We start from the raw sequence: 24,836 nt of genomic DNA on the forward strand, positions 1-24,836 counted from the left end.
CATGTATTTCTTATCTTACATGACTATGTGCCTTTGAGCATATTCTAAAATTTGACTATGAAAGAAACTTTTTTCAATACTTTATTAAGACTTTCACACAAAATTCGAGACTTTTCAAGGTCTGGAAAACCGTGTGTCAAAATTCCAGACTTTTTTAGACTTTCAACACCTGTGCAAGCACTCTGACGGAGTAAATGAGACACATAGAGACAGCGTTTATGTGTTTATATTACTTAAGAGGTTGTACATCAATACAAGTCAATACAGCTTAGGAAGTAGTGTCCTATTAGTTATAACAGGTAAATACCAATCCTGATTTAATCTGAAAATGTCTTCACACTGTATTTGATCATCATCATCATCTCCATTTCAGGTCTGACATCTGTTAAACACAAGCCTGAGCCACAAAAACTCAGCACAGACGATTGTAAGATAAGATGAAATAAGATAAGATAAGATAAGATAAGATAAGACTTTACTGATCCCACCATGGCGAAATTCAACAGTATACAGCAGTAATATGCAACACACCAGTGCGAAAGAAAGGCAGGTAGGAAATAAATGTTCTTAAAGTATAAAAATTTAAGTATAAAATTTATTTTTTAAATATTGTTATAATAGTACACTACAGTTGGTTTACTCTGGTACAATGTGAGGATGATTTCTAAACTAAAATGCTTTTCTAAATATGTATCTTCAACATAACGTGGGCAGAGTATGAATAATTTAGTGTAATTAATAAATAAGAATAACTGATGTTATTTACCATGGGCCCTTCGATGCCTGGTAATCCTTTGGCTCCCATTGGCCCTACTTGACCCTGTCACAGAGAATATGTATTTTACTACAATCTTAATAAAATTAGGTCACAGAGTTAATACAATTATTGTCCATTATTGTCCTGAACCTTACCACTTCCCCTTTTGGACCAGGAGGGCCGTCATCGCCTAGTTGTCCCTGTCAATAACAAACCAAAAATAAGACATAAACAAATGGTGGCAAGTAAAACAAAACCCCACCCCTTGCACATACAGTAGTTTATTTTGGCATTGATCCAGCTGATGTTTTCATGTCTATGCGTGTGGTGATGTCAGCATAGACATACTTGAGAGCATTGACAAATTTCACCCATTATAAGTAAATGGGAAGAAAAAAAAAAGATTTAAAAAATTCATAAAAAATTTGAACTTTGACCTACTTTTCCCAAAATGTAATGATGTCTACTCTGGGTCACTGGCAATATATAAACCCAATTTGATATGAATTCAACCAATAGTTTTGCTGCTACAGACATTTGAAATTTCATCCATTATAAGAAAATAGAGGGAAAAAAAAAATTAAAATTCATAAAAAATGTTAACTTTGATCAACTTTTCCAAAAATGTAATGATGTCTATTCTGGGTCACTGGCAATCTATAAACCCAATTTGGTATAAATTCAGCCAATAGTTTTGCTGCTACAGACATGAAATTTTGGCCACTATAAGTAGAAGGGAAGAAAAAAAAAAGATTTTAAAAAATAAAATATTTTAACTTTGACCTACTTTTCCCAAAATGTAATCGCATCTATTCTGGGTCACTCACAATCTATAAACCCAATTTGGTATGAATTCAACCAACAGTTTTGCTGCTACAGACACTTGACATTTCAACCCCATTATAAGTATATGGGGAAAAGAAAAGATTTGAAAAATTCATAAAAAATTTGAACTTTGACCTACTGTTCCCCAAAATGCAATCAGATCTATTCTGGGTCACTCACAATCTATAAACCCAATTTGGTATGAATTCAATCAATAGTTTTGCTGCAAGAGTGTTAACAAACAAACAAAACCAAATATAATACTCCTTGCCTCCCCTTTGGGGGGTGGGTAATGATTCTAAAGAAATTAAGAAAACCTGTTAGTAAATTAAAACATGTTCTATCCAGGGTTTATATCAGCCAGATGAAATGTCCTGTGGGAAATATGACAAATCTTTTATTAAATTCATATTTTTCCATCATTTAGGCTTATATTTGCAGTCTCCTTTGTTGCTTGTCAGGATGCATGTGACAAGAAACATTAAATAATAGTAAGTAACTGGCAAAAAGTGTGTTTTGATTAAAAGTCTCAAGAATCTGAATGTGTTTCTAGTATGATCAAATATAGTGCAGGTTCAAGTCCTCAAAAAATAAGTTATTCAGATAACAGCCAATAGGCAAAAAAGTTGTAAAAAATAAAAACAGATGCTGATGAATAGAGGAAAAAAAGGAACAAAGACCAGAAATATAGAAGACAGTCCTGATCCTATAGTCTGTAGTGATGGGAGGGTGTATAGTATAATACACTAGATCTTACTGTGTTTACATGTCACATATCAGTCCTATTTCTGCTGGTGTTCATGTAATCACAGCCTCTGACAGATGAAGTTTACCTGAGGCCCACGAGGTCCAGGTGAACCCATCTCTCCTGTTAATCCTAAGGGTCCCTGTTAGAAATGAAGACATTAAAAGAGTACGGAACTGCAAAAAAAGAATGAAAAGTGCATTATAAAGATGACTGTGGGACATACGGTGGGGCCTTTACGACCTCGTGGACCAGATGGACCCGGATCCCCCTGTACAGAACATAGAGAACATGTAAACACCACGTAAATAATGAAAGAAAATGATTTAAAGTAATATCAGACCAAACGTCTCCATGTGAACTCACCTCAGACCCATTAAATCCACATGGTCCGATCCCACCCGTGGCTCCAGGAGCACCCTAAGAAATATCGACATAGCACCCATCAGCATCTTAAAATACCAAAACAAATCACTCATAAACAACAGGGTATCTGCAGATTTGACAAAGCCAAATTTCTGACTTTTTAAGACATTTTTCATGGTGTTATTGGCCAAATTTCAGACCTTCCATTCACATAAAAAACAGTCCAAAAGGCCTCAGAGAAAACAAAAAAAAAAAACCAACAAAAAAATGCAAAAACATATACAGTAACTATGTTAAAATACACTAAAACACACATAAAAATACACTAAAAACACAATAAAGCACACAAAAAGTGCACTAAAATGTACCAAAAATATTCTAAAATTCACACAAACTATACTGTAATAAACTAAATATGCTAAACTACAGGAAAATATAGGAAAATATACTAAAATACATAAGCAATGCAGTGAAATACACAAAAATACATTAAAATACACTAAAATACACAAAAAAATATGTTAAACATACAATCAGGGTATCTGCAGGTTTGAGGAATCCAAATTTTTTGACTTTTAACACATTTTTCAAGGCATCTTTGGTATAATTTCACACCTTCTATTCACATAAATAACAGTCCAACAGGCCTCATAAAAAATGCACTACAATATACAAATACTATGGTAAAATACACTAAAATACAAATAAAAATACACTAAAACACACTAAAAATGCACTAAAATACACAGAAAAATATGCTAAAATACACTAAAATGCTGGAAAAATATACTCACATGCATAAGTTACACACTAAAATACACCAAAAACTCATTAAAATATACTAAAATGCACTAAAATACACAATAATATGTTAAACACACAATCGTGGTACCTGCAGGTTTGAGGGAGCCCAATTTATGACTTTTTAAGACATTTTTCAGGGCATGTTTGGTCAAATTTCAGACCTTCCATTCACATAAAACCATCCAACAGACCTCATAGAAAACAATAAATAAATAAATGCCCATATATTGAAACTATGCTAAAATACACTAAAACACACATAAATACACTTAAAAACAAACTACAACCCTCAAAAACTGAACTACAATACACTAAAATGCAGGAAAAAAATACTAGCATACATAAGCAACACACTAAAATACACAAAAAATAAATTAAAAGACACTAAAATGTACTAAAATACACAAAAATATGTTAAATACACAATTAGGGTATCTGCAGGTTTGATGAAGCCAAATTTCAAGGCATGTTTGGTCAACTTTCAGACCTTGGAACCTTCACAGACAGTATTAACATCTCACCACTGGTCCTGTCGGACCCTTCACCCCATCTGGTCCAGACTCCCCCTAATTTAAGACAAAAAGCAGAGATGAGGTTGAACAGGAGATTAAAAATACACACAACCAGACCAGGACAGTCCAACAGAGGTCTTACCTGTGGACCTGCTGGACCAGGAAGTCCCTGAACACCTTTTACACCTAAAAGACCCTGTCGACGACAATAGAATCAGCTTTTATATCAAATTAAGATCATTTATATCCATGTTCAACATAAACACAGATCCTCACTTTCTCAGTGTGATTTATAAAAAAATCTGCAGATTTAATTTGAGGTTTTCTCATATATTCTATATAATATTTTCCCAATTGGTTAAATTGGTAAATCGAGACGATATTTTCATTAGTGCCTTAAGAAATGCATGTATTATGATTGGCGCTATATCAATAAAACTGAATTGAACTGAATTGAATTAATTACAGATGACTGATTATACTCCAATGTGGAAACACTTAGGTTAACGTAAAGGTTTATTATCATTTTATTATCTATGTATGGAAATCCAGTCTCTGTGTTTTATCCATTTAGTACGTACACAGTACCCAGCATTAACGTTAGCATTAGCATGAGTAATTAGCATTAGCACATAGCACCTTACTAGCATTGAACTGACACTGAAGGCACCAACAGGACAATTAACCCATCTGTACCTGTTGTTTAAATAACGAAAAACTTTGTCAGAAAAGTGATTTTACTTTGTATTTTCACACCATCTTTCCCCATGATTTCAGCTTCTGCAGCTTTAATTCAGTAGCTCAATCTCCTCTTCTTTTTATTTGTCTGTGTTCTTTAAAATGTGTTTTGTATTTTTAATATCTGTGTCTGTTTTTAATGTGACGGGCATCTGATATTTGGAGAACAGTGTATGCTGAGCGTATATTAGAAAAGTAATGAACCTGACTGTGATATCTGAGTAACAGGTAAAATAAAATAAACACTATGTGTCTCACATACAGGAAGGCCGACAGGTCCACTTTCTCCTGGTTCCCCTTTAGCTCCCTGAAAAAACCACAAAACAACATGCAATTAATTTAATTTGGTTTAATTCAACCTGTTAAATCCTTTGCCTGCATCTAAGTTGGTTAAGATTATTGCATGTTGGGTATTAGATATCCTTCTGAGACCTACAAAAGTTTAATAATATTTAGGCTTTTTACATTAATTAATTGTCTTGATTGGAAACAACATAATGCAACAATTTTTTCAGATACATTTTAAAAAATTTTTTTGTGGGATGTCCTTTGATGCGAGCATGCACTTTTGTCCCTACAGAGCAAAAAAAGTGCATCAAGTCTCAGGAGGATATTAACCCATAAGGACCCAGTGCTACTTTTGTGGTAGTTCCCAAATGGATTTTTCTCCATGTTTAGCATTTCTTAAGCAATTTATCACCATGAAATGCTAAACATGGAATAAAATTATCTTCTTTGTTTGGCATTTTTTCAGCGAAAATCAGATATTTTCCTATATTTGATTTAATAATCATGTAGATGTTTATTAAAGTTCAGCTTAAAGTTGAGGGTTATATCAAAAACAGAGAAAACTGAAGAAAAAGTGACTCTTTCAGCAAAATCTATCAGTAACTGAACATAAAACAAGTGTGTCCATCCACTGTCATTGATCCTACTCCACGGGTTTTACTGGGGTATCAATGTTGTAAAAGATGACAGTGCTTCCACGTTCACTACAGAGCCTCTGAACGTCCAAATGGGTCATATCTGATGACCATGAAAAGATGAAAAACTGTATTTTACACCAATTATTTACATGTATGGATCAACAGGTATTAAACATTTTAGATCAGTAGATGCTTTTGGTCACCAGTGGATGTTTGGGTCTTTATGGGTTAATGATTCGGAATCAGAATACTTTATTAATCCCAGGGGAAACTGTTGTGTGTTACAGTAGCACTGTGCAAGTATAATAAAAAGTAGCAGGAAATAAATTACACTGGTCAACAACAAATTTATTGTTTAAGTTTTTTGAGCTGATTTAGGATAATTTTGGTGTGCTGAGTCCAAAAATCACATTAATTTTGCTCAATCAGGTCAACTTTCTGAACTATGCAACATATTGGCTTTTTAACATTTTTGCTTACATTTATGGGCATTTTCACATCATATGATACAAAACTCATTCACATTTCTTGCAATAAACGAGTTCTGAAGATTTTACTTTTCCCAATTTATGATTAATGGGGTTTTTTAATATTACAGATGAATGAAATGGCTTCGACTAGAAGATCTTGCAAAAATAAGCCTGACGTATTCTGCTACATCTGCGGTGAATACACCATTGTACCTAACAGGAATCAAGTCACAAGTTTCATAAAGTGTGCTTACCAATCTTATTTTGGTATTAATTCTTATATTTTGTGAGAAGATCAAATTTTTCAAAATCAAATTAGCAAAAAAAAAAAAACTGACCTGATTGAGAAAAACAGATGTCATTTTTGGATTTAGCGGTGCAAAATGGTCCTAATTCAGTTGAAAAAACCTAGACAACTTGCAAAAAACATTTTTTTGTAACCCAGTGTTATCAATACTACAAAAAAAATGTGTATACATACATATAAAGCTCTAAACACACACACACACACATATATATAGCTGTAGAAATACATACATACATACATACATACATATATATATGTATATATATATATATATATATATATATATAAAATATACTCTCTGCTACATATATATACAGGCACTGATGGCGTCTGTTGCTTTGAATGAAATTTGGATGTGATTACTGTTTGTTGCCACTAGAGAGCAATACAGTTAAAGCTCTACTTGAGTTTCTTACACATAAGGGAACTCACCGGTGTAGCAGGAGGCTCACATTATTCCAATTTTTTTTTTATACTGACCTTTTCCCCAGCTCTCCCTCTGTCTCCACTGGGCCCAGGCTCACCAGTGAAACCCTGCAGTTCAGGGCACAGGAACAACAAAACTCATTACTTTAAGAGCAACATCCGCCTTCGCAGTCATTCCAGTCATACCCAGAGCTGCCCGGTGTTGGCTATGCAGCGGCGGTGGAGAATAAGGCGCCTTCATGCAAATATTGGCTACAGACTCAGTGCTCTGACCGCATGGCTGATGTGTGGTCTTCAGTAGAACTCCATTGAGGAAGACACAGAGCAGCTAATGTCCTCAGTGAAGACAATGAACTAAAGAGGAGCTGCTGATGCTGACGTCGACACGAACCTCAGTCAGTGATGTACAAGTAACAACAGCTATGATAAGGGTGTGTCCAGAGATGGCAATGTTAGTCTGAATGAAGTCCAGATTGAAGCTCTTAATAAAAATAAATAAGAAATATATTTACTGTAACAGATGAAACACATTATCCCAGAAGATGAACGCTGCAATCGTTGGACACCGCTCAATGTTTCTGTCTAGTCTAATATTTTTGGTTCAAAGAGAAATGTCTTTACAGCCTTTGAATGGATGGTTTCTCTTCATCTAAAATATTTATTACCCAGTCTCTGCATAACTGATATTCCCATCAGGTTCAGCTGTAACATGCACTCGTATATTGTGGATATTACACTGTAAACATTGTCATATGAATGTTACACTGATGGTAATAATTAAAGCATTGCTGTGTACGAACATCAAAGATATAAACACGCCTCAATGTCCTGCACAGAGACTAGATCTACTCCTGTAATGGAATATTTATCAAATGTGTAAGAGATACGAATGTATATCAATCAGCTACATGTTCAGTGGTTAGAATAGAATAGAATAGAATAGAATAGAATAGAATAGAATAGAATAGAATAGAAGAGCCAATATTTTCATTGTGTGTCCAATTACATTAGCAGTACCACTCCAGTCAGTGCAAACAATATGAAAAAAAAAATGCAATACGCCATAAAATAAGAATAGAGCAAATACACAGTTACAAAAAAAACTGAAAAGTAGAATAGAATATAAAATTTAACAAAAGTAAAATAAGAATAGAACTGAAGCAGAATACAATAAAAATATACATAAAATATGAAGAGACACAACATTTACAATATTAACAGTATGTATATCTATGAAAGTCTATAAGAAATAGTGTATTTGTATCTGAATAAATGTTGAATAAAATGCATTGTTTTTGTAATGTAATAATTAATGATGGAATGGACCGGTCATGTGACCTCATGACACCAAAGAGGAAGGAAGTCCCATTAGCTTCGATCCCTATCCAGGTGATTCTTTCAATAATTATACTTTGGTTACCAGGAATGGTGTAAAATAAACTCAGCTACTCAATTGTGGAGAATCTCAGCTGTCTAACAATGTATAGTATGTCTATGTTGGCGACTGGGTCTACGGTGATCAAATGGCAATATAGAGTTTAAGATGCAACTCATCATTAAAAACATATTATCTATATTATAGAAGGGAAGTGGACTCTGTGTGTGTGTCTTGGGCATCACACAAAATTGGTAAAGAGCTGACTGCTGCAGTTTGTCATACTTATCATTACTATTACTATTACAATTCTTGGTCAAGGAAGAGACTATTGAAAACGGCAAGTTGATAGGACCAAAATTTTGGGAGATATTAGTAATTTTGGAATACAACAGCTTCACAATCAAGTCGATATGCCCAGAATCATAGAATCATCGTTGAAGTGGGTTGCCTAGCAACAGACAAGCAATAGGGTGACGTTACCATGGTGTCAAATTTCATGTGCAAAAACAGACATGCCAGCTGAGAGGTTATTGAACTGAACATGCCAGTGGAATTTACCAAGAAAGTAAAGAAAGTAAAGGAATGAAATGGATCTGATACAGTTCAACTAGTTCAAATATATGCATACATGTATTACTTGAGTAGTAACGGTGCCTGGTACATGTGTACATAGTGTTACTGTTGTGTGGTCAGTGGTGATAGTGATGCTCCAGGATTCACAGGGAGATTGTCAAGAGTTATTTAGGCCATGCAATCACATCTGAGAGAAAAGTGAAAAACGAATTAATATGTGAATATGTTCATAAAAAAAATAAATGAAAGGCCAAGTCAGTGCACCAGTAAGATAAGAAAACTGTGATTAATTTATTAGAAAAATTAGAAATACTTGTGTCTGTCTGTTGTTTTGCTGCTCTTCTTCATGTAGTTCAGATGTTGTGGTGCTGAATGGACAGCTCCCTCATACGACACTAACATGTCACTGTCACTGAGCTGTTTTTATTTTAGTATAACAAAAATATTGATAATGGCATGTCACTTCTCTCTCACTTCTGGATGTCATTGTTTGTCTGTTTGTTGCCTTGTCTTGTTCCATGGTGGTTTAATTATAACACATAGTCTGATATTTTTATTGTTACTTCAAACTGGGGCTGTTAATGACTGAGTACATTTTAAGTCCATGCAGGAGCTTTCTAATATTTGACACTGTAACCTTATTTTACCATAATTTAATCTAATTACATTGACCTTATATTAGCATCTCTCACCTCGTCCCCTTTCTCCCCCACAGGAGCTGAGTCGCCTTTAAAACCTCTCGGACCCTGATGGGACGAAAAGACAGAATTCACTTCAAAATATGAATAAATTCATTTCAAAATGGACAATACAGTTAACATACTTCTAAAAGAGCTTTCTAGCTATTTCTGCTTTGCAACCCTTGTCATTAGTTGAGGTTTTACAGACAGACATTATCCATAAATTCACAGTTTTAAAGATATAGCTGTCATTGATAAAACCACAATACACAGATACACAACACAGATGGGTTTTACAGTGATTGGTTGGTTTGTCATGTTCACACTGGGGCACATGACATTAATTAGTAAAAATATGACCAATGTCCCCGTATCTCACCAGAATCATGAAACATGGGACATGATGTTAAACTGTCCACTGTGCCGATAGATGGTATGCACATGAGGTTTGCCTTGATGTTGAGAAGGGGATGGGAGCTGTATCTCAGACATGGGAAGGATGGAAATTTCGGGACACTTCATCAATAGCGTGTTATATCAAGAACCAATCCCCAGTTGCATTTGTGAGGTTGTCAGGTTCTGTGGTTTTGATGCAGGAGATCAATCTCCCAATAGAAATGGGTGGTACTTTCACTGGAGGAGAACTCAACTAATTCAATCAAAGTCCATATATGACTTCCTATCAGTGACCAGTATAAACTATAGTGATATCTGTAACCATTTCTATGTTATAAGCCCTCAAAATATGGACCATTGTAAGTAGATGAGGCAAATTTTTAATATTTCCAAAGTTTGTCACAAATTCAAAAATCAGAACTTCACAAAACTGTGATGAACTTTGAAGAAATTGTCCCAAGGAAGCTACATATAAAATTTGAAACGAATCCGACCAGTAGTTTCAGAGAAGAAGACTATTGAAATCTAGACAATGATGACCTTGAGTTTGACCCTTCAAGGTCAGTCAAGGTCAAAGGTCATGAATGCAAATCAGCATCCATATATGACTTTCTGTCAGTGCTCAGTAGTAAGTATATTGATATCTCTAAACAGTTCCATGTTATAAACCATCAAAATATTTCCTGAGGGATGTTCATAATAATAATGAAACAGTACCATCTTCCCTACATGTGGTTATGTCTCACCTTGAGTCCAGGTGGTCCCGGTGGCCCCCGACTTCCTGCCAGTCCTGGACTCCCGTTTCGACCCCACCTCCCTGCCTGACCGGGGGCCCCCTTCGGCCCAGGGTAACCCTAACACACATGAGTATTAATGTTAGGTCTCTATGTAGAATGAAGCAGGAGCAATAAGGTTTGTTTAGCTCAGGGGTGTTCAACATACAGCCTGTGGGCCAAAGCTTGTGAAATTCAAAAATTTAACTGAAGATATGAACAGTCAATGGTGTAAAAATCATTTTAGTTCAGGAGCCACATTCAGACCAATATGATCTTAAGTGGGTCAGTAACTTAATAATCTATAAATAATGAAAACTTCAAATTTTTGTCTTTCATTTGTTGTAAAAAAAAAAAAAAAAGTTGAACTACATGAAAATGTTTACATTTTAATGTCCCTTTGCAAAAAATATGAATAACCTGAAAAACCTTAAATTTCTTCCAAAAAAAGTGTAATTTTAATAATATTATGCTTGTTGATAAATGTTTTGTGCCTCTGTGATCTGTAAGATGTACACGAGTAAATGATAAGCTGAGGCAAATATTGTTAAAATTGCACTTATTTATGTTAACAAATTTCAGTTTGTTCATGCTATTCACATTTTTTAAAAGGGCAATTTGTAGTTGGGTGCTTCTATGAAACTGGGTTTATTTTGGTATTTGGCACTTTACCAGCTTTTTTAGACCCAATAAGAAAAGGTAATATTGGGGGCAGAAAATAGGACCAAAATTGGGACAGGAAAAGCTACCTAGGTGTCACTTCATTTGATCTGGAAAACATGGCTTGAAATGGTCTTATATACCACTATAAATAAAGATACTGTGTTAAATTTGTCAACCCTAGTGGTTTTCATAATCCAGACATGCAGGTTTTTCATGAATTGGCAGTGTCATTCCAGGTTTTGTGTGTAATAGTGTTACATGTGGAACCTGCCCATTTAAACACATAAATCAGGAGTGATTTTTCAACAGTGGTCATGTTTTTGTGAAACACTCTGTCTTGCATAACGGGTTCAATTCCCAAAATGTACCTGTGACAGAATAAAGAGATATTTGAAAAAATAGTAGCACATAATTTTTGTGTCCTTTTGACCATGTTACATGTGGAATCTTGTATAAAAATAATAGAAACAAAATACAAAATACAAAAATGTGTTTTATCTGAAAAATAGTTTCTCTTTTATCTCAGTAAATATTTATTTGAAAATAGATCCAAACTGCTTCCAAACTTGCTTCAAAACATTAGTCTACATCTGGTTTGAATCTTTAGCCCCATGTCCTGTTTTTAGGGACCAGTTTCATAGAAAAACCCAGACGTAAATAATTTTAATGTAATTTTAGTTTTTTCATTCCAAAACACAGAAAAAAGTTTGGCGTTGTCATTATTTATAGGTTATTATGTTATCATTTTACTGGTCCGGCCCATTTGACATCATTGGGCTAAATGTGGCCCCTGAACTAAATTGAGTTTGACACCCCTGGTTAAGGTAATGTACTCACCACATCTCCTCTGTGTCCTGGAAGCCCTCTGCTCCCTGGGTCTCCTGGAATACCCTTAAAATAACAAAGGGGTTTTAATAAGACACTAAAAATAGACACATTATGAAAGCTAGAGAAAAAGCCAAAGACAAGCAAAAAGGGTTCATGAAAACAAAATGAAATAGTGACATGTTCATAGATGTGAAACTCACCGGAGGTCCTGGTTTCCCCATTTCACCGATTGGTCCAGGTGGGCCAGGCTTTACCTTAACATTTAAAACAATAATGAATTAAGTCAGTGACTCCCTCTGATGGATTAATTCAGATCTAAAGTAGAGGTTGAATTACTCACCGGCCATCCAGCTCTGAGCATCTGATAGAAGGCTGATCTCTGGAAGACAAAAACCACATTAAATCAAACATGTGACAGAGTCAAGAACAAAGATAATACATGAATTAAGTGATAAAAGTCATAAAAGTCCAATTTTTGTAACAGGTTTAGAAGATTTTTTTTACATAGATATAACAATAACAACTATTGATAAAGAGCTGAGAGTTTATCACAAATTTATACTCATTTTATTTAAAAGCTGTTGGTTTTTTTCTCTGAAAAAAATCTTTGTTTTAACATTAAACAGAGCAGATCGTCAGTCATCCACTGTTTCAACCATATGTCATGAGGAGTTTTTCAGTAGCTGCTGGTGTTTTGGTGTTGTTGCTGAGGAGATACTCACAGACATGTAAAGGGTCTGATGTCGGCTATCACTTGATCATGCTGAAAACTGTCCATTTCCATCTACTATCTATGTAAAATGGTCCATCTCTGATTTGTCGTATACCAACTTAATAAAATCCTCCGACACAAACGCAAAACACACACAAAATTCAAGGAATTCCATTAAATAACTTTTGACGAGGAACACCTGTAAACTAGAAACACTTCCAGGCGACTACATCTGGTGAGAAAAAGGCCAAAAGTGTGCAACTCTGGCAGTAAAACATATAGAGGATACAGAGAAGAATGTGAAATGCAAAACATATTTTTAAAGAGAAGGTCTGTTTAAACATGTGCTGCTACTATAAGTCTCAGTCAAAGCAGTGACAGATGACTTTTGTAATGGGCTAAGTTACTGATTACTAGTTAACCTGTTAAAATGAATGTGTGTGAGTTTCACAACACTGAATCCTGTCAACTTCTTCAACAGAACGCTTGGTTCACCGTGTAATCTTGACCATTTGTGGTAAAGTTACAGTGATAGACTGTGACAATCTCAATATCCCTCACCTCACCCTCCCCTATGGAGGCAGCAAAAATACAATGAATGAATGAAAAAAAAGGTGTCGCATAAATTCGCATTTGTCCAGGTCATCATTTATCTGAATCATCAGTGTTTTACAGTTACAGTTACAGCTACATTCAGGTATAAAAAAAGTAGCAGGAAAGATATTATCAACCTAAATAAATAAATAAATAAAAACCTCTAAATATATATATTCACAGACATATTAAAACACTAAAACACAGAATAGCAATGTACTAGATCATATATTATCAGTATGACAATTAAAGGAAATATACATAAATACCTTAAGTGTGCAAAAATATTGCCGTGTTATTGAAATTATGTGGTTTTCCTTAGCGTTGTTTCAAAGTCGGGTTTTTGTTCTTGAAAACATTTCATCTCTAATCTAGAAGACATGAGTTCTGATGAAAAATTAATGAAAATGAGTCAAACTGACCTTTGGGAACAACCTAAAGGTCTATTTAAGGTCTGTTGTATGCATTACTGTTTATTGAACGAGCTGGTGTGGCTATATTCAAAGCTTTTATTGAACAAAAGCGACATCTGCTGCAAATTCACATTACTGTTTCTGCAGTTGTATGTTGTCAGTTGTGAACTTCTTAGTCAAGGGGATCTGGGTCACACAAGTAAATGCTTGTCCAGCAGAAAAATATGTAGTTGGGGAATATGACATTAATCAGTGCTAAACAAGAAGCTTCCTGACCAGCCTGTTATTACACTTCCCTTGTCATAACAGACGATAAATACATTCTTGAGCTTGGACTCTGAGACAAATATAACAGTTTAGGGATTTATTACCCCGCCCCCCCTGAAGGGGAACCAAGGGGTATTACTTTTGGTTTGGTTTGTTTGTTTGTTTGTTAACACTCTAGCAGCAAAACTATTGGGTGAATGCACACCAAATTGGGTTTATAGATGGCCAGTGACCCAGAATAGATGTTGCTACATTTTGGGAAAAGTAGGTCAAAGTTCAAATTTTTTATGAATTAAACAAACAAACAAAAAAAATCCGATTTACTTATAATGGGTGAAATTTCACATGTCTGTAGCAGCAAAATTATTGGTTCAATTCATACCAAATTAGGTTTATAGATTACCAGTGATGCAGAATAGATGTGGTTACATTTTGGGAAAAGTAGGTCAAAGTTCAAAGTTTTTATGAATTTTTTAAATCTTTTTTTTTTTTGTCCCATTTACTTATAATGGATGATATTTACTTCAAATTTGGCACATATATAGAGGCTATTGATATACTGACATCAGCACATGCATAGACATGATGACATCAGCTGGATTGATGCCAAAATAAACTACAATACGTGCGAGGGGTGGAGTTTGTTGTGTCTGGCACCACTTGTTTAGGACTTAATTCCTTGATCTGAAGACCACCTACTACTGGTCCCGCACTTGTCATTTAATAAGAAATAATTTAATGATACAGCTCTTGTAGACTTTGCCATCGTTCCAGGCAAATTCTAAGAAATAAAGTAACACTGAGCTGGATATTTGATGCGTATTCACAGTTTTTTACTCTTTACTAACTTTTTGTACAGAGTAAAACATTGCCGGTTAGATGGATGTTTCCTTCACAGTAGCCTCCTTTTGTGTTGATAACAGTCTTGGCCTCCTCTCAACCTGCTTCATCACCTGGAATAGTTCTAGACCAGCCTTGAAGGAGTTCCCACATATGCCGAGCACTTGTTGGCTTTGTTCCCTCGCTCTGCGGTCCAGCTCATTCCAAACCATCTCAGCTGGGTTTGGGTAATTCTGAAGTCCAGGCCCGTCACTGTTAATCTTGGTCAAACAGACCTTAAGGGGCAAGAATGTGCGTTTGGGTCATTTTCTTGTTGGGAAATAAATGATGTTCCCACAGACCTTAAAAGACGAGCAATGGTGTTGGGCTGAACTGAACAGAGTTTGTACAAATCTGTCATTAGGTCTAAATCACATTCAGAATCGGTTGCTGGCGAGAATAATCAGTGTCACTGGAGATAAATTCATACTTTAATCTGTTCGAAAATTAGATTATTGTTATTGGCGTTTTATGTTTCTTAACAGAACACTGGGAGAGCATTTTTAATGTATATAGAAGAGCATATACTACTCAAGTCTCATCATATGTTCATTGTTTACCAATAATTTTAGAATTCAGTTCAGTTCTAGACTCTGAAAAAGCAGCTGAAGAACTTTACATTTAGACAAGCAAGTAGTTAAGAGAGTTTTTTAACTCCTACTACCTACATTTATTTACTAGTGCTGTCAAAGGATTGAAATTTTTAATCAGATTAATCACAGGGTAGCTGTAGATTAATTTAAATTAATCATGATTAAATATAATTCATTTTTAATCTATATTAATCACGTTTCATTTTGCATGACCAAACAGACTCAAGAAAGAAGGGAATAAATATGCACTTAACATGTTTGTCACAAGCTGGGCAACGTGTTTGCCAAAGTGCTAGCAGAATCCCCGACTAACGTATGCTTTGCGTTAACAGATAGATAGATAGATAGATAGATAGATAGATAGATAGATAGATAGATAGATAGATAGATAGATAGATAGATAGATAGATAGATAGATAGATAGATAGATAGATAGATAGATAGATAGATAGATAGATAGATAGATAGATAGATAGATAGATAGATAGATAGATAGATAGATAGATAGATAGATAGATAGATAGATAGATAGATAGATAGATAGATAGATAGATAGATAGATAGATAGATAGATAGATAGATAGATAGATAGATAGATAGATAGATAGATAGATAGATAGATAGATAGATAGATAGATAGATAGATAGATAGATAGATAGATAGATAGATAGATAGATAGATAGATAGATAGATAGATAGATAGATAGATAGATAGATAGATAGATAGATAGATAGATAGATAGATAGATAGATAGATAGATAGATAGATAGATAGATAGATAGATAGATAGATAGATAGATAGATAGATAGATAGATAGATAGATAGATAGATAGATAGATAGATAGATAGATAGATAGATAGATAGATAGATAGATAGATAGATAGATAGATAGATAGATAGATAGATAGATAGATAGATAGATAGATAGATAGATAGATAGATAGATAGATAGATAGATAGATAGATAGATAGATAGATAGATAGATAGATAGATAGATAGATAGATAGATAGATAGATAGATAGATAGATAGATAGATAGATAGATAGATAGATAGATAGATAGATAGATAGATAGATAGATAGATAGATAGATAGATAGATAGATAGATAGATAGATAGATAGATAGATAGATAGATAGATAGATAGATAGATAGATAGATAGATAGATAGATAGATAGATAGATAGATAGATAGATAGATAGATAGATAGATAGATAGATAGATAGATAGATAGATAGATAGATAGATAGATAGATAGATAGATAGATAGATAGATAGATAGATAGATAGATAGATAGATAGATAGATAGATAGATAGATAGATAGATAGATAGATAGATAGATAGATAGATAGATAGATAGATAGATAGATAGATAGATAGATAGATAGATAGATAGATAGATAGATAGATAGATAGATAGATAGATAGATAGATAGATAGATAGATAGATAGATAGATAGATAGATAGATAGATAGATAGATAGATAGATAGATAGATAGATAGATAGATAGATAGATAGATAGATAGATAGATAGATAGATAGATAGATAGATAGATAGATAGATAGATAGATAGATAGATAGATAGATAGATAGATAGATAGATAGATAGATAGATAGATAGATAGATAGATAGATAGATAGATAGATAGATAGATAGATAGATAGATAGATAGATAGATAGATAGATAGATAGATAGATAGATAGATAGATAGATAGATAGATAGATAGATAGATAGATAGATAGATAGATAGATAGATAGATAGATAGATAGATAGATAGATAGATAGATAGATAGATAGATAGATAGATAGATAGATAGATAGATAGATAGATAGATAGATAGATAGATAGATAGATAGATAGATAGATAGATAGATAGATAGATAGATAGATAGATAGATAGATAGATAGATAGATAGATAGATAGATAGATAGATAGATAGATAGATAGATAGATAGATAGATAGATAGATAGATAGATAGATAGATAGATAGATAGATAGATAGATAGATAGATAGATAGATAGATAGATAGATAGATAGATAGATAGATAGATAGATACTTTATTCATCCCATAGGGAAATTTACAGGTTCCAGCAGTATCCACAAACTTAAAAACAACAATAGTAAAAACACAATAGCAAAAACACAATGGTAAAAGCACAATAGTAAGAAATACTTTAAATTTCCACAAGGAGTCAGTGGTATTTTAAGATGGCAGTGCTTTGGTGGGAAGAAAGCTCCTTCCTGCAGAGTGTGTATAATACTTTATGTCGGTTGACTGTTCCATCTTGGGTTTTTTTGTCTTATATTTCCATCCAGAGGGCCAACGAACTGTTTATCATCTTCCATCTTTATGGGTTGGTTCTGCTGCCTGTCACTACCTGATCAACTGCCCATTTGTTCATGTGCGTTAACGCTAACTCTACTTGGACAAACTGACCCACATGTGTTGGCAGAGACGTTCAGTGTCATTCTGCACTGTAGATGGATTAATTACGTTAAAATTTTAATCAGATTAATCATGATGTTGGACTAATCCACATTAACTCATTAATTTTGACAGCCCTATTATTTACAGTTATATAAAATATAATAGTGACATTAGGCATAATTGGCACAATAGTAATTAAACTAACTTCCCAGCCTTGGATATGTAGATTATGTTACTGATGCTGCTTTTGGGTAAGTTCCTCCAGTCAACAGTCACTGTTGCAGAAGATGACAGTGTTTCCACGTTCACTATGGAGCCTCTGAACGTCCAAATTGGTCATATCTAATGACCATGAAAAGACGACAAACTGCATTTTACACCAATTATTTACATGTATTGATAGGATTAGTGGATCAACAGGTATTAAACAGTTTAGATCAGTAGATGCTTTTGGTCAGTGGAGGATGTTTGGGTCTTTGAGGGTTAATGAGACCAATGACACCATGATTTATTCCGGACCAGCAGGACACCACGACTGTGCCCACTTGAAATGAGATTAATTTCCGTTCCGTAGGCACTTAATTGAATAAAACGATTCAGTTCTTCCTGTACAAATGCACTCGGAGGTTAACCAGCTCTCACACTCGTAATACGTCGGAACCAAAACACATGAATCTGAACAAAGTGTTGAGAGCTCCTCGCTGCGTATCTTATATCGTTGTAATAGCTGTTAAGCGATACGGCACAAAGCTTCCTGTCAATGCACTCAAGAGTCAGGGAAGTGTCAACTGCAGCACACAGGAGTCCTTCTGGTTTATTACACCACCCAGCTCTGCTACTCCAGGTAATATTTGTCTTGGCTGTGTTGCTGCAGCAGTGGTCTAAGTGGAGGCTGGCCAACCCTGTAAGGTGACGCTGAGACTGGCAGCGAGGTCTAGACCTCCCTTAAGACTCCCCGTCTCGGCGGACGGAGCAGTCAGAGCCTTCAGTGTATTCAGACGGAGCTGCAACACTGAGGCCTTTCACAGCCAGCTCGACCCTGTTCGGAGAGCCGGTCAGGGCCCAAAGCGCAGGGTCCGACCCAGGCATGAGGTCTGGACCGGCTCCAGTTACAGCTCTTGGCAGATACATCAGCTCTCATTACAGTCTGTGGGAGCTCGGAGGCCCGACCTGTGGCCATCTCAACACACTGTCAACACGCTGGGACAGGATTACTCAGCCCTGCCTGAAATAGAAGTCCACTTCTTCCCATGTGGTCACCGTCTGTAAATCAGTGCACAAGCGCTGCATTTGAACATCACTGTGTTCACACAAGAACTCAATGACTCGGACTGCTTGGGACAATTTCATGTTTTCACATCAACTGAAGGGCAAGTACAGTAAACATGACACTCACTTCGGTCCAATCTCTAAATATTTGGCTCAACATTTATAGGATTTGCTGATTTGCTGATTGAGTTCATGTGGCAACAATTATCTAGGAAATATCTATAGAGTCTGGTTGCATTTTTACTTACATAGAGATGAACATCATGATTTATATGTACAGTTTTGTTTAATTTCTGTGATTTTAACATGTATTTATTTATCTTATCTTGCCTGTTTTAAGCCAAATATAAACTGTGTGACTCGTCTCAAACCAAAGATGACAAAATCCAGCAACATCTTTGGTCATGGATAAAAATCATGGGTTCTGCATCACACAAAACACAGTCTGGATACTCAGAAATTTAGTTTAACCATCTGACAGTGTGAGGCCGCTATGATCTACAGTATGTGTACTTTGAAATCAGCAACAACTTGGCATGAAATGATGCATTGATTGATGCTACACCGACATTTCTACAACTAAAATACTAATCTCAACAGTTGGATCATTAGCTTAGCATCATTGTTTAAGACTGTAGCAGTTCAGGTAGACAACGTAGGCTGATGATGTTTTGTTTTTGTAAATGTATCTTATTCTGAAACTCAGTCAATGTGAACATCCGCACACATACTGTATCCAAGTTTACTGGATTCACGTCGCCCATTGTAGCTGCCGGTAAACTTACACACTTGCTGAAAACTCACAGTCTATAGTCGGCTTTAGTTCATATCAGGCATAAAATCTGTGTTACAATTTGTGACGTGTTCACCTGAAAAATGTTTTACTTTCTATTAGAGAAAAGCTGAAGTCGCAAGGAAAAAAATCTTTCTTTTTGTCTCGTCATTTTTCAAGAAAATTTTTTGATTAATGTAAAGTAACACACAGGAACTCAGGACCAACTTTGAGATTCTTTGGTAAAATGAATGAATGCATGAATGAATGACATCAGGGAGACTGTCTAGAAATTAGCTACGATAGCTACAAGTCCTATTTACGTTGCATCGGTTACATATTTTAAATGTAACAATCCTTAAAAGTAGTGGAAAATGAATATCTTTATTGTCACTGTACATGCATAACAATACTGATAATGCTATGCTAGAGAAAAGTAGCATTAAATCTAAAAAAAAAACCCAAAAAAACCAAAACAAAACATAAAACTATCAATAATAAATAAAAAACCTGAATAAAAACAGTAAAAAATAAGCCAACCACTCACACACACATTCTGCAGGTATTGCATGATCCCGATCAGCATCGCAGAATGAGTTCAAAATCTTCCTCTATTAAAGTATCTATTAGTTTATGATCATTTATAAAACTTTTTAAGAACACCCTCCTTTCTGTTGTGAAGTACAGTGTGTTTTCTCCCCAGTCCTTCAGAGTAAAAGCCCCTTAAATCTGCCTTTGGTTTGCTGCTATTCCATTCAGCTCCTGTTAATGTGTTTGTCTTTTTTTACTTTTTCTTTGCCTACAGGTGTTTTAAGCCACTCACCAGGCTGTCATTACAAACAATAAAATGTTCTGCATGTCTTACCTGGTAAAATAAGCGTTAAAATTAAATGAGTTGATTGAAAACACAGGTTTTCATGGAGATGTTAGATGTTGTGAGTGGGAGACCTCTCCACGGACTCCTGCCACTGTGGTATTGGCATCGTCGTCTTGATTTATGAGAGTTCACTGAGCTGCACAGATTTAGAGATTCCTATATTAACTAAACAACTGTTTTCAATCATAGAAGTCTGGCTGGGAATAGTGTGGTATTAAGGCAGGGTGAAATTAGCAGTCAGGAATAGACAAAGTATGGTGAGGACACTGAGGACGTTGGTTGAAGACAACCTCAAAAGGACACATAACTAAGGGGATCTGTGAGGAGCATCGACCGAGTCCTGGTTCTGCACAACGGTCCAAATCCTCTGGGGTTTAAAGAACAGTATGTGAGGTTCCAAGCAGTTCCAGATGGATGCTAGTGTCTGTGTGCAGTTAGACTTACACCGAAAGAAGCCCAGTCGTCCTCAGTGTTCCTCCACAGGTACAGAGTGGGAAGACCCGGAGGCCCTGGAGGCCCTGGATCTCCTCTTATCCCATCCAGACCTGGGATTCCATGAGAACCCTAAGAAGAGAAGATAAGAGAGAAATTCAGTGACTCACTTTCAATGGACAGATGCAGAAAAATGAAGACAAACGTGAAACCTGCCTGTATGAAATGACTCAGAATGTGGTCAGAAGAACACCTTAATATTTATACTTGGGGAGTCAAAGCTATGGTCTGTGGGCCAAAACTGGCCAGATAAAGGGTCCAATTTGGCCCATGGGATGAATTTGTGAAATGCAAAACTTACACTGAAGATATTAACAATCAAGGATGTCAAAATCATTTTAGTTCAGGAGCCACATACAGACCAATTCGATCACAATCTGATTCATCATCAATCAATCATCATAACAACACATAAATAATGAAAACTCCATATGTTTCTCTTTGTTTTAGTGTAAAAAAGGAAAATGACATGAACATTTTTACATTTACAAACTATCGTTTCACAAAAAATGTGAATAATCTGAACAAATATGAACAACTTGAAATGTCTAAAGAGAAATACAAGCAATTTAAACAATACGTCTGTTACTAAATGTTTTGTGTTTTTGCAGATCCACTGCAATCTGTAAGTTGTAATGCACATGTGTAATGATAAACTGTGGCAGAATATTGTTCACATTACACTAATTTTTCTTAAGAAATTTAAGGTTGTTCATGTTATTCACATTTTTTAAAGGATACTTCGTAGAAGTAAACATTTTGATAATATAATTTACCTTTTTTTCCACTCAAAAACATGGAGAAAAGTTTGGAGTTGACATTATTTATAGGTTATTATGCTAGTATTTTGCTGGTCTGGCCCACTTCAGATCACATTGGGCTCTACTTGGCCCCTGAACTAAAATGAGTTTGACGCCCCTGATCTATATTTAAAGATATGACCTGTGAACTAAATGAAAACTAAACCGCTTCTATTTTGCCCTTTTAGTTTTTTTGTGTTGTTACTGTTGCTTTAATTTTGTTACTCACAGCTCGAGATATAAAGAAAAATGTGCAACCACTTTAGTGCACTAAGTCCATACCAAACGACTCACAGGAACAAACGATAGACAGAATGAATTTATGATAGATAACGTTCCAAAATTATGTTGATCATATAACATCTGTGATCCTGTTTACACTTTAAACTGCATCCAGTGTTATCAGATTGTAAGTGGACCGCGTTAATCCAAGTGTAAACAAGTTCAAAGACACACTGTGAACACAAAAGTCAGGGACACGATTGATATCTTCTGTTTTTTAGTGTAAATGCTGATGTGTTCTGATGCATCCCTGACAACAAGTAACAAATAAACACAGCATCAATACAGGACACGGTGGTATTGATATATACGCTCCACAGCTGGAACAGTACGTGTACATCAGTTTTTGTGTTCATAATTGGCCTGTGTGAAGCAAATCTGGAGCTATTATTCCAAATCTGTGGACATTTATTCTTATTGCAGTAGATTTTTCTTCTACATGGTTGTTTTAAGGGGTTGGGATTATACAGAGTATCCATTAAGTCTCTTTACCATTTAATACATTTATTACAAAAGCAAATGAATAGGTGAATCTGTGGAAATTATTACAAAATGAAAAGTAGATATGGAAGTTTTCTTTGCCTCATTTAATGCACCACTGTATGGTGTATTGCTCGGGTAATTTTGGTGGAAATGCACCAAGGTTAATCAAAATCTCTGCTAAAGTTCCTGGAAGTGTTCTTACGATGGAAAAGGGGCTGTTGTATGACCAAGTACTGACTCTTCAATTTGAAGGATATAAGAACACGAGTATACAGAGATGTTTCTTAGCTTTATTTGTCTTTAAATCAATAATACACACTTTAATTGTTGACTTAACACAAACCTTTTCCTTTGCACTGAGGAAAAAAAGCTGCTTAAGACATACTGTAATCACCACATATTACCAATGACCACACTGACTAATAAGATACTGAAGACAAATAAAAGTCCTGCTGGATCCAAGTTTACTGAGTTCACATAGAATTTTCCAAAGTGAATATAATTGCAGTATAATATGATTAAAACTTAAAACAAACACAGACAAAAGAAGTCAACCTTACCTTGTCGCCTTTAAATCCCATATATCCTTGCTTCCCAGCACATCCCTGTAGGAACAAAATACAGTTGAACTATTTTTACAAAATGCTTACATTTTATTGGCAACAACTGCCTGGCATCGACTTCTGTTCTTATCCCGAAGAAAAAGGTCAGTGTGGTCGCTTCAGGACCTCATTAATGCAATGTGTTTTGAAAGCGATCTCTCCACCCTGTAATTTTACAAGTTGAATAAAAACCAGTATGACTCAACTTCATGTAGGTCGATGCAACCGCAGTTTGAACAGAATTACCATAAATTCCACCTACAACCAAACATATTCTGATTAAAAAGGTGTAATTTAGGGACTTACATAAGCCGCTGGGAAAAACTTGGTAAATTACAAATAGAAATGTTTTATACAACTGTTGATATTTTAGTACCAGTGACAAAAGCTACATCTATTCTTAAGATTTCCCAAAGTGAACTGAGAGGTTTTTATGGGTAGCAACTTCCACATCAGACTTTGTTGACCCATTGCAGTTTATGTTTATGGGATCAGATGATTTGGTGAACAGTAATTACGTTGACACCCTTGCCAAAGGCCAAATTTAATGCATCATCTCCGATTTGACCTTGAACATGAAGGTCCTGGCCAAGACAGGCAGTAGTACATTAAATAGTTACAGACAAAAACTTTCATACATAAAAACGAGAACAAGTTTTCAATACATGAAAAAAGCACAAAATCAAGTCGAACCTTCCAAAGTGAACTTTGCTAAAAGTGCCCACAAGGTGAAATTTTTGAACATGAAGGGGATCGGACGATTTGGTGAGGCGCAATTAAATTGACGCCATTGCCAAAGGCCAAATTTGATGCATCATCCCCGATTTGACCTTGAACATAAAGGTTACAGTCAACAACCAAAGAAGTCATCCAAGAACTTCCTAAGTTGCACCTAAATACCAAACATAAAGGTGATCAGAGGATTTAGTGAAGAGTAACCGCACTGACACCATTGCCAAAAGCCAAATTTGACACACTGAACCCAATTTGACCTTGAAAATGAAGGTCAAGGTCAACGCCCAAAGAACTCGTTCAAGAGCTTCCCAAGTTTCACCAAAATACCAAACATGAAAAGGGTCAGAGGAATTGGTTGAGACTAATTACGTTGACGCTGTTGCCAAAGGCTAATTTTGATGCACCAACCGTGATTTGACCTTGAACATGAAGGTCAATGTCGACGCTCAAA

The 24,836-nt window shown here is 35.2% G+C and overlaps 1 protein-coding gene across 1 annotated transcript in view; it reads right to left on the reverse strand.

Moving 5' to 3' along the window:
* The window catches only part of LOC115425582 (collagen alpha-1(I) chain), a 118,483-nt gene that overhangs the window by 35,179 nt on the left and 58,468 nt on the right, over positions 1-24,836 (reverse strand). Inside the window, exons 9-24 of the mRNA XM_030143212.1 lie at positions 23,609-23,653; positions 21,436-21,555; positions 12,508-12,546; positions 12,368-12,421; positions 12,177-12,230; positions 10,650-10,757; positions 9,520-9,573; positions 6,931-6,984; positions 5,010-5,054; positions 4,152-4,205; positions 4,019-4,063; positions 2,694-2,747; positions 2,554-2,598; positions 2,416-2,469; positions 913-957; positions 767-820 (exon numbers count right to left, since the gene is read on the reverse strand). Coding sequence (XP_029999072.1) covers positions 767-820; positions 913-957; positions 2,416-2,469; positions 2,554-2,598; positions 2,694-2,747; positions 4,019-4,063; positions 4,152-4,205; positions 5,010-5,054; positions 6,931-6,984; positions 9,520-9,573; positions 10,650-10,757; positions 12,177-12,230; positions 12,368-12,421; positions 12,508-12,546; positions 21,436-21,555; positions 23,609-23,653 — 924 coding nt within the window. The remainder of the gene's footprint in view (positions 1-766; positions 821-912; positions 958-2,415; positions 2,470-2,553; positions 2,599-2,693; positions 2,748-4,018; positions 4,064-4,151; positions 4,206-5,009; positions 5,055-6,930; positions 6,985-9,519; positions 9,574-10,649; positions 10,758-12,176; positions 12,231-12,367; positions 12,422-12,507; positions 12,547-21,435; positions 21,556-23,608; positions 23,654-24,836) is intronic.

The sequence above is a fragment of the Sphaeramia orbicularis genome, chromosome 9, assembly GCF_902148855.1.
Source record: "Sphaeramia orbicularis chromosome 9, fSphaOr1.1, whole genome shotgun sequence".
NCBI lineage: Eukaryota > Metazoa > Chordata > Actinopteri > Kurtiformes > Apogonidae > Sphaeramia > Sphaeramia orbicularis.